This window comes from Vanellus vanellus (assembly GCF_965231255.1).
Source record: "Vanellus vanellus genome assembly, chromosome: 3".
In the NCBI taxonomy this organism is placed as follows: Eukaryota; Metazoa; Chordata; class Aves; order Charadriiformes; family Charadriidae; genus Vanellus; species Vanellus vanellus.
Genome location: NC_138907.1, coordinates 37,937,486 through 37,948,818, shown reverse-complemented (window position 1 = coordinate 37,948,818; position 11,333 = coordinate 37,937,486). Strand labels below are relative to the sequence as shown.

The 11,333-nt window shown below is 46.1% G+C and overlaps 1 protein-coding gene across 1 annotated transcript; it reads left to right on the top strand.

Moving 5' to 3' along the window:
- Positions 1-581: 581 nt before the first annotated feature.
- On the top strand, positions 582-4,874 carry CYP1B1 (cytochrome P450 family 1 subfamily B member 1; the record flags this gene model as incomplete). The annotated part of the gene is made up of 2 exons (XM_082480957.1): positions 582-1,597; positions 3,336-4,874. 2 exons carry the CDS (start codon positions 582-584, stop codon positions 3,946-3,948), a joined length of 1,629 nt encoding a protein of 542 aa, XP_082337083.1. The 3' UTR covers positions 3,949-4,874.
- Between the last annotated feature and the right edge of the window lie 6,459 nt (positions 4,875-11,333).

Genomic DNA, 11,333 nt, shown 5'->3' with positions numbered 1-11,333 from the left:
GAGGGAAAGGCTCGGGACGAGAGGGAGCTCCGTGGCCATGTGCGGAGGTTTCCTCTCCGGAGCAGCGGGAAGCTCCGACGGCGGCGCGGGGAGCCCGTTTCTCGCAGGGGCTCTTTCGCCGGGAGAAGCGATGTGCAACGCCGGGATGAACCTGTCTCCAGCGCACGGCGGCTGCCTGCATCTGCGGAGGCTCGTCAGGCGAGAGCATCCTTCTGCCTCTCAGCCGTGACCTTCTGGATCCCCGCTGCAAACTTTCCCTAGTAGGGGGGAGAGAGCAGCGGCGCCGCCGCCAAATATGACTTCGATCCCTTATTTAGGGATTGACACTTGATTATCGATTATGCCTTGTTTTTCGCACAGGATCCGGGCGGGCTTTAGGCGCCCGAGGAACGCCTAGCACCCCGACTCTGAGCGCCGAGGCGGCTGTCGGCGCTCCCCTCCGCCACGCCAGCGCGCCCCTGTCCCCTCGCCTGTCCGGGACCCTGCTTCTCCCCGCCTGCGGGCGACGGGGAGCTTCCCAGCCCTTCCGCAGGGCCGCTGCCCGCTGACCTTTCCCTTTCCCTTTCCCTCTGCCTCGCAGCATGGCCGTCGAGAGGCTCGGGGAAGCCCTGCGCGGCATCCCCCCCTTGCAAAGCTCCCTGCTGCTCCTCCTCTGCCTGCTCGCCGCCATCCACCTGGGCAAGCTCCTCCTGCAGCAGCAGCAGCGCCGGCGGCAGGGCCAGCGCCGGGCGCCGCCGGGCCCCTTCCCCTGGCCCTTGATCGGCAACGCGGCGCAGCTGGGCAGCGCCCCGCACCTCTCCTTCGCCCGCCTGGCCAGCACCTACGGCGCCGTCTTCCAGCTGCGCCTCGGGCGCTGGCCCGTGGTGGTGCTGAACGGGGAGCGCGCCATCCGCCAGGCCCTCGTCCGCCAGGGGGCCGCCTTCGCCGGCCGCCCGCCCTTCCCCTCCTTCCGGCTGGTGTCGGGCGGGCGCAGCCTGGCCTTCGGCGGCTACTCGGAGCTGTGGAAGCTGCACCGCCGGGCGGCGCACGCCACGGTGCGCGCCTTCTCCACCGGCAGCCCCGCCACCCGCCGCCTGCTGGAGCGGCACCTGGTGGGCGAGGCGCGGGCGCTGGTGGCGCTGCTGGTGCGCGGCAGCGCCGGCGGCGCCTTCCTCGACCCTTCGCGCGTCCTGGTGGTGGCCGTGGCTAACGTGATGAGCGCCCTGTGCTTCGGCCGCCGCTACAGCCACGGCGACGGCGAGTTCCTGCGCCTCGTGGGGCGCAACGAGCAGTTCGGGCGGGCGGTGGGCGCCGGCAGCCTGGTGGACGCCCTGCCCTGGCTCCAGCGCTTCCCCAGCCCCGTCCGCGCCGCCTACCGCGCCTTCCGCGACCTCAACCGCGACTTCTACGGCTTCGTCCGCGGCAAGTTCCTGCAGCACCAGCGCAGCCTGCGCCCGGGGGCCGCCCCCCGCGACATGATGGACGCCTTCATCCGCCTGCAGCGGGAGCAGCCGCGGCTGCAGCTCGAGCACGTGCCCGCCACTGTCACCGACATCTTCGGCGCCAGCCAGGACACCCTCTCCACCGCCCTGCAGTGGCTCCTCATCTTCCTCATCAGGTAGGGGCCGGCGGGGGAGAACACGACACACACCCCCCGCCGCCCGGGCGGAGGCGGGAGGCCGGGGCGCCACACTTGCCCCGGGGAGGGAGGCGGGGGGCAGCCCGGGGCGTCGCGGTGCGAGCGCCAGCCTTTTTTTTTGGGGGGGGGGGGGGGGGAGGGGGGTAGATCCCCGTTTAAATGGCGCTGCAGGGGTACAGTCGCCGCCGGGAAGGCTCCCTCGGGGGCAGGAGCCGGCCCGCTGGGTGCGGGGGAGCGGCGCCGCAGCGGGAGGGCGGCCGTTGGGACGGCCGTTAGGGCGGCCGTTAGGGCGGGAGTGTGAGGGACCGGGCCACCCGTGTGGTGCCGGGGTACCTCAGCCGCTGCCGATTAACTAACACGGAAGCTCTGGGAAACCTGCCAGAAAAAAAGATAAGGGGGGAGGGGGAGAAAAACCCAAACAAACCCACCAAACAAACCCACTCTACTCTGGCGATCGGGTAATGGGGCGTAAGGAGAGGCTGGCAAAAAGGCAGCCGAGTAGAACCTGAAAGTGACAGATTTTGCCGGGCCGAGATCAAGGAGATCATAGGAACAGGATAACAGCTGCTTAAGCGAGATAAAGAGTTCGTGCACTGGTTTACAAACCCGCTATTATGTTATTTTGCCAGCAGTGCGTGCCTGCGCGGCCGCGGGCTGAGGAGGGGGGGAGGCGAGCGCAGCCCCCGCACCGGCGCTTCGAGGGGGAAAATCGCAGCCCGGGCAGGTGGTTTAATAGCACCCGTTTTCTCGCCCCTCCCGGCTTTTTTCTTTCATCACCTGCATAACCTGTAGGCTCACGCAAACGTTGCCTACTCAGCCGCTTCTTGAAAAACAGGCAAATGTTTAACGCTTGGAGCCAAGGGTACGGTGCCCGGTGTTCACATAACCGGTGGGTTTCCTCCTGTCTTACATTTGCCCAGTGCTCGACATGCGGATCTGCCGCAGGAGGTAGAGGCAAGGACACGGAAGCCAAACTCGAATACTTAAAGCAAGTAACGGCTCCTTGGAGGAATGTGGGCTTTCAGACAAGCAAAAGAAAAGAAGCAGAGCTCATTAATATTTTGATCTTGTTTGGTTACTGTGTAGTCTTCCAAACTATCCAGACTTCAAGACAGTCATCTTAAAATACACTATAAAGAAAACATATCTTGATATTAATTAGAAAAAGTGTACACAAACTAAGAGTGGGATGTTCGTAAAGCTGTTCTGACAATTATTAGAAGGGATTTTTTTCAGTTTAAAAACTTGCAGCCTTTTCGTATGCATGCAGTATGTCTAGTGATAACAAGCTCCATCCTAACTTTTAGAAGTCACATACAGAGCTGGAAAACCAAATTCTCATTCCCACAGAAAGCCCGATATTTAGAAGAGACGAGTAATTTTAGTTTTAGAATGAGTTTTCAAAAGTGGATCAGAATATTCAGCTCAGCACATCTTAAGTTAGTTTCCTTTTTTTATTTTGAAACTCAGTTACATGCGATACTAAAATGAAACCTGAGCAGCTCTAAAATGATACCATTACATGGGAAGTTTGGACTTTTCTCAAAGTTTTCCATCAAAAGTCTACACGTTCCTGCAATATATTTAAACTTTGCTCAAAGTGCGTTATTTAGGGTAGGGCTGAGGTTCTGTGAAAGACATTTACGGCAAGGATTATTTTTAAGAAAATCTTTTCAAAAGCATTATGTATGTACACACATCTTACTTTAAATGACAGGTATCCGAATGTGCAGGCTAAAATGCAAGAAGAAGTGGATAGGATTGTTGGAAGAGACCGTCTGCCATGTGCTGAAGATCAGCCTCACTTGCCTTACATCATGGCTTTCTTGTATGAATCCATGCGTTTCAGCAGCTTTGTGCCTGTTACTATCCCACATGCCACCACAACCAACACCTTCATAATGGGCTACCTCATTCCCAAGGACACAGTGATTTTTGTTAATCAGTGGTCAGTGAATCATGATCCAGCAAAATGGTCCAACCCAGAGGATTTTGATCCAACGAGATTCCTGGATGAGAATGGATTCATCAATAAAGATCTTACTAGTAGCGTGATGATTTTCTCATTGGGAAAACGTCGGTGTATTGGAGAGGAGTTATCCAAGGTGCAGCTATTTCTCTTTACCTCCATACTGGTGCATCAGTGCAATTTTACTGCTAATCCAAACGAGGACCCTAAAATGGACTTTACCTATGGGTTGACCATTAAACCTAAGCCATTTACCTTGAATGTTACGCTTAGAGATACTATGGATTTGCTCGATCAGGCTGTCCAAAGACTGCAAGCAGAGAAAACAGCCAATGAAAATCAGCTGTCAGCAAATGCCTAAGCAGCAAATCTTGCATCTAAAGATAATCCCTCTCTCTTTTCAGACTTCAATAACTTATAGTTTGTTCTGGTGATCTTTTTGGAAAATAGCTAATATTACAAGTTACAAGAGCAGGAAGGAAAACTGCACAAGGTATAATTCAGCCCTCTTTTTAATTCCAGAGGAGAGCTAGGGGAACAATTTAATATAATAAATGATAAAACATATGCATTTTGAAAGTAAGCCTTTTCTTTTCTAGCTTGTTCACAGAAGTCGCCATTGTAAAGCGCTTTTTATCTACTGACTGATTGGAGCATCTCCAGGAACTATGTGTACAATCCTTTCAACATCTCCATGCGCTATGCCTTAACTCTAAGTTTGCCTTCAGTGACTCTACATCCCAAAGTAAAATCTTATTAAAAAAAAAAAAAAAAAGAAAGGAAAAGAGAAAAAAAAAAAAAAGGGTTGCTCAGAACACCACAGCCTGTCTCTGAATTCACCTTACTGGAAACTGCCATAAGCGTATGGCAGCTCCTGTGTTGAAACTGCTGGGATGTACATTAATGCCTCAATAATAAATGTTCAAATGATTTTTGGTGAAACAACAATGTAAAGTCTTGCCTTTAGCATTCCAAAGTGTTTACATAAATGACTTAAAAAAAAAAAAAGACTTGCTTATAAGCACATTTGAAAATGAAATTCATATTTTATATGAGAACGAACAGAATGTCCTAATATAGTAACTTTTCACTAAGTTTTGAAAGATCAGATTTGATATGTCGCCAAATGGCAAGGGTGATACAAACAATATGCTAATCTTTTCATTAGCATATTTGTGAACAAAATAGATACTTGAATTAGAAAGTTTTATAAAAGTATAGCTGAACTTTGTATTTCTACAGTAAAGAATTAATATCCCTGTCCCTAGGCACATAGGTAAGTCCAGTAGAATCCACATGGTCGCACGTATTTAGAAGTGAGAATTTGGGGGTTTTATATTAAAACTTTCATGCTGCAAGTCTCAAGTAAAGCATACAGCAAGTACACCCCTGCGCACTCATCATTCTGTTAGGTTAAATGGTATATCCAAAAATCAGCGATGTAATTTTAGTACATTTTGTTCAGAACAAAGTCTCAGAAGGAAAACTAACATTACATGTCTTAATTAATGTACCCATTAACTGAAAAAATACTTTTAAAATTTTTGAGGTAAAGGACATAAAATTAAAAAAAAAAAAATCCAACCTATTATTTCAAAGTAAAACACACATATGAAACTTCATGGCCTTGAACCTCTGGTTAACATTTGTGTACGCAAAGCTGCATGTATTTCTCTAAAAAGCAAACAGCCCTATGTAAATGCCCAATTTTGAAAAGTGTTGGGCATTTCTTTGGAGCTGCAGATCACCTTCAATTACGTAGGAAATCCATCAGAAACGAGAGTACCTCACATGACTTGTTGTGTTCAGCCTAGTACTAAATAAGGTATTAGTAGAGCTAGAAAAATAAGGGTGCAGTGCTACACAGTAAAGTAGCTCTGCTGAGACCTAAATAAAGATTTGCACTAGGTCTTCTGATAGATGGCCAGTCTGAGTCACATTGGCAGCAGTGACAGAACTCATACTGATATTGGGAAGAGCTGGGTTAACAAAGCAATCCTGATCTTGAGTAGAAGCTTCACTACTAATTTTAAAAACCTGAATCAAGTGTAAAAGTACTGCTCTGCAACCCCACACAGTTGTAAGGTACCTGTTTAGTCTCTGACTTCATCTGGCATCTATCTTTTTTTTTTTTTTTTTTTTAAAACTAAAAAAGCTTTCTGTTACATACACAAGGAGTAACCTCAGGTGTTTTTCTGAAATATGTACAAGCTTGTGATATCCCAGAACTTAGCCTATACCTGTGAAAAGCTTTATAAGATACTCAGCATATTCGCATGGAGATCTACATTAGATCAGATGCTAGCAAGACAATTTTCCTTGTACCTTTGTAAGTATTGTTATTAAAAAAAATATAAAGGATGTAACCTGTAACTGAATAGTTATTCTAACGCGAGGATCATTGATTCGTATTTTAATAAAAACAGCTTTTGCAATTTTGTACTCTTCCAAAAGCTTTAACTATGCATTGGCTACTAATGCAACATCCATTCACACTGCTTGTGTCTGTCAGGGGGTCACACACTATATAGCTGTTGGTCAAATAATGCCTTTTATAATCTGTGAAATTACTCAAATTTAGTAGCACCTATTTAGAATGTATGCACTTGCTGAGTGAGATTACTTTCATGGTCATTTTGAGATGTATCATTGTGTTACCAAAATACTAAATAAAATTATTCTTACACTGCCTTTGCTTAGTTTATGTATGGCTTTCTAACATCAAGATAAACAAAATTACTATTTCTGTTGTGGAAAGTATTATTACTTCAGAAATTTGTTCATGTACTTTTAATCTTATTCTCATTTCTGGATTTTAAGCTTTTCCTCGATCCTGCCCTTACAACTTCCCAGATCTGCCTGCTTATTCATACCTTGCCATCAACTTCCTCATGCTTCTTGCTAAGAACATTCCCTATTGCTCGTCTCAGCATCTATCTGAATTCTCTCATGCCTTTTGCTTTCTTCTAATATCTAATACCTGTTAATCTCTCCTCAGCCTGCACAATCTCCTATGCTATGTTCTTACCTCTGGCATTTCAGTTTACTTCCACCTCCCCTGATTTTTTAAAGGGGGGGTGGAAGCTCCCTTAAAAGCCCACAGTCTGGTTTTCCTTTCCATTTTTCCCTCCTATATCTAGTGCTGCCATCTATATACTATTGATGCTGGATCCCCACCACTGGCCTTGGGACCAATTTGTGCAGTTTTGGCCTCGGTGTATAGTCGGGAGTGCCAGGAAGGAAATCTCAGAGCCGAACAGGCCTTAATGTGCCCTTGCAGAGCAACCTCTTACAAAATCAGGGCAATCCTGTGGCAAAGGGTGGCTGTTACTGTATATATGAAGCATTTCTTCATGATGCAGCAGCACCCCGGCCTGTCTGTGTCTTCTTTCGTTAGTCTACTACACAAGCCTGCTTACTTCAGAGCTGTCTTATATAAGACCTTCATTTTTTCCCTAACCTTGAGGAAGTGGAACAAAATCTGGGTGGGAGAGAAAGCTGGGCAGACTGACTAACAGTGGTTCCCTCCTGATTTGTGGTATTTTCAGCTGGAGTTTCTCCCTAAGGGGGCAGGTTTCTAAGTACAGGCTGAGCTGGTGAAATCAGAAGGAGCACAAGTTGAAGACAACTTACACAGACCCCCTAGAAGTAGTAGCTAAGGGCCTGTGGAGTAGGTGTAGTGTCCAAAGATATCCCATGCAGTGCATTTGTGGCTGGGGCTGACCTGTGGGTCACAGCATAGGTACAGAGCAGGTGTCCTCCCTGGGTAGAAGCCAAGAGCAACTTCGTACAGTCAAGAGATGCTGCCACACTGTCCCTGCTTCCCGTTAATTTCTAGGTACTTTTCTGCTTTACCAGCTGTCTACAGCTGAAGTCTAGACTCCCTCTTCAGTGTTGACGAGCACATTTTTATAGTGAGACCTGCCACCTTAGTGCCAAAAGATGCAGTGCTGATGCAGCCAGAAGTTGACATGAAGAAATTATTCTTGGAGATCACTACAAATACTATTTATAGCAGTTTAATAGGGAACCAAAAGTTTCTGATTGCCCACTGTAAGCCAGTACCAAGCGTTAAGGAAATAGAGTAAGACTAACCCAGCAAATTGGCTTAATTTTTTTTTTTTTTTTTAATTCTGTATTTCCATTTTCCATCTGTTTCATTGGAGCAGTTGTTAGAAAAACTGTAATTTTCAAAACTAGGCAAGGTCACATCTAACAGCAAGTCATGCACATCTCATGAGATTTCATGTCTGCACTGTCACTGCCTCCCTCACCAACCTGTGACGAGGTGTTGCCATAGCAATACTAGACAAATACATGTTGCTCTTCATGAAATAAAGCACAAAGAAGTCAAGCAGCTGTATTCAAGACAAGATTTTTCCTTTGAAAACCTTCATCCTCAGGTTGCAGTGATTGCAATGGGTCAGGAAAGCTATCATCTCATGCTTGCTTTCTCTATGTGCACACACACACTAAATCATCTCTCAGAATTTTAGTAACCTCTTTCATTCAAGATAATGGATTAAAAAAAGAACAAACCACCAAAACAACAACAATAAAAAAAACCCAACAAAACAAACAAACAAACAAAAAAAAACCCAAAAAAAAACAAAAAATCCCCACCAAAACCACAAAACAGGAAGCAAAGGGAGAAATTAGGACAAGCATGTGTTTCTTGGAAACCAGTAGCTGTCAGACCACCCCACTACATAACAAGGAAGGGAAGCAAATGGGCTGAGCCAGCAGAGTTGATACGGAATACGTTTATACTATTCAAGTGTAGCATTACAGTCCTTGTGAAGCTAATAGTTAAACTTGCTGGCTTCAGCAGGAGTCAGTTCAGAGCTGCTGAAATAAATAGCAATAACATAACAATAAGAAACAAGACTCATCAGAGCTTGAGAAACAACTGCCGCTAGAAAGAGGCGAGGGGGGGGTCAGTCCAGGATCTGCACAACAGCCACCCGTGCCGGCATAGTCATGGCACAATGTAACTAAATGCAAATTCACAACAACAAATTCCAATTAGTTTTGCATCAGACCCAGTATGTTTTTGTGAATGACAGGGACTGATGCGTAGGTCTGTCTGTAGGAAATTTGTTCAGATTATCCAGGCAGAGCAGCCAGACACTAGACAATTGGGAGCTTGCATTTTACCTGAGAAAAGTCAAGGAATTAGCCATGGAAAGTGAACCGTTAACGTTTGCTTTTGCTGCATCTTTAGCTTGGTTTAATTTTACTCAGACCTCTTGTTTTCCTGCACAACGAGTTCAACTTGGGATAACACCGAAGGGGGACGTGGCTTTTTCATGGATGAACAAAAGGGCTGGATTCTGAACAGTGCCATTATTTTCATATACAGTGCAAAACAGATACAGTGATTCAAGTTTCAACAACTTCTTTGCTGTTTACCACTCTGCATTTTTGCAGCTGAGTTTTCTCGTGTTCCAGTCACTTGTACTCCGACCAAGCCAACTCACTTAATTGCCAAGTGAAAACAAGCTTAGTGTTAAGTACAAACAGCTTGGAGCATTTAAGATGGCTGTCATTAATGCTTTGATAGCCCTCCTTCAGGGCTTTATGCCAACTTTCAGAAAGCTCCACTAACCAAGGAATTCCTTGTTTTGTTGGTATTGCCCTGTCCTTCAATAGTTAGAGCAGGTCTTGCTCCAATCTGAAAGCACCAAGCTAACCAAAATCAAACAGCTAACCAAATCAAACACCAAGCTAACCAAATCAAACAGGAGTCTTCCAGTTCCCTACGCTCCTTATTGGTGCCGGATGTCTGGGGACACTGATCCATCAATATAGTTAACTCAGAAGACAGAGGATACCAAGGCACTTTGACAGCACATGTGTGAAGGGGGGGGAAGGGAGTGAATGCACAAGGGACTTATTAAATTAAAGGTGCATAAATCAAGCGCAGAGCTACATAGGTGTCATTTGCAGGAGCGGCTGAGAGCTAGCCAAGGAAAATATATGTCTGTATGTCTGAAGTGTAGGAAGATTCCAGCTAGGGAGGAGCTGTGCAGAGGGTCTCTGATTTCCAGGAAAAGAGAGGTGGTAATTTTACATTGCTTGTACACACAGTATGTTGGGATTGGGGTGATAGGACAAGGGGTAATGGATTCAAGCTGGAACACAAGAGGTTCCACTTAAATCTGAGAAGAAACTTCTTCTCAGTGAGGGTGACAGAGCACTGGAACAGGCTGCCCAGGGAGGTTGTGGAGTCTCCTTCTCTGGAGACATTCAAAACTCGCCTGGACGCCTTCCTGTGCAACCTCATCTAAGTGTTCCTGCTCCGACAGGGGGATTGGACTAGATGATCTTTTGAGGTCCCTTCCAATCCCTAGCATACTGTGATACTGTGATAAGAATCCACACGATATTAAAGAGGTTCACTCCCATCAGCAGCAGGGAACATCAAACTGAGAGCACCTGGACCAAACCTTACCTTCACACCAGGCTGAAGATAGCATAAGCAGTTATTTTCCTGAAAACTTTGGACAAACAGAGGATGCCCAAATACTGGCTCCTCACTGCCTGTTAACTCAAGTAATAGATTTGGGAGGTAGCAAACAGGGAAACGAGAGCTGAGGAGCTAAACATGAGGTATCGGGCTGTACCATACAGCCTGCAAGGATCTGAAGAAAAACCAAACCTGGTCTACAACAGAAAGCCACAGAGAGTTGGTCATTCTCCTCACCTCATCATCCCCAGTGCCTGAGAACAATGGGCAGGAGAAGACAGCCCAGCTGCAACAGTCTGAACAACTTTGGGGAATTTTTTCCTCTCGATATTCAGACAGAGTGGTGGAAGGAGTGGGCAACTACACCAGACAGAAACACTACTGGTCTAGAGGATCCATTCCAAGAAGGTCAGTGTCATTTATTTGAGCAAGCTGAGCAGGAAGAGGTTTACATCAGTTGGCTATTCCCATGCTATACAGTTATGTCTTCAGTTGTATCTAGGGTTGCCCAATATCCCCTAGGGAAAGAATGGTGTGTATATTGCAGGATGGTCCAGAACTGTTTTTATCCTCTGACATTATTGGTGTATTTTCAGCAATAGATCACCTTTTGTTGGCAAGGACAGTTCTACAAGAGCAGACTTTCCACAATCTCCCTTCTCCTAACCTGAGCTCTGGTAAGAGCATAACAGTTACCATGCAGAAACAGGCTTCTAATCCTCTCATGGTAACAAATGGGATTTCATGTAGTCATGTTTTCTGTGTTACAAATAACAGAACACCTTCCACTTATTTGGACGAGTCTACTCGTGATAACTGAAGTGGAGAAGTGTGTGAGACACCCTTGTTCCCAGTAAGAAAGCAAGATTTAAGACAAATTTTGACTTCACAAAGCAGGTATGATTTGCAGTCATCTGCAGAACAGCATGAAACAGTATTCCATGCTTCTCTTATATTTTGTATTCTGTGAAAAACTTGCAAGCTGCAGTTTGAAAATTTAGTTCTACTGTTTATCTTATTTTTAATTATACTTTTTCACTCTACAGGGAAAAATCATAATTGTGAAACTATTAATCTTTTGTCATTCAGGAAAATTAAATAATTCAAGTAAAAAAAAAAAAAAGTGCTACCAGAAATTAAACTCAGACTTCACAATGATTACCCTAATGAAAAATGAGATTCCTAAATGAACCTTTGTCTCATGGTAACAGAACTCCTTTTCCTTCCCTTCATTCATGTATATAGCTGCTGGGACATGGTGTCGTGCTGCAACTTGT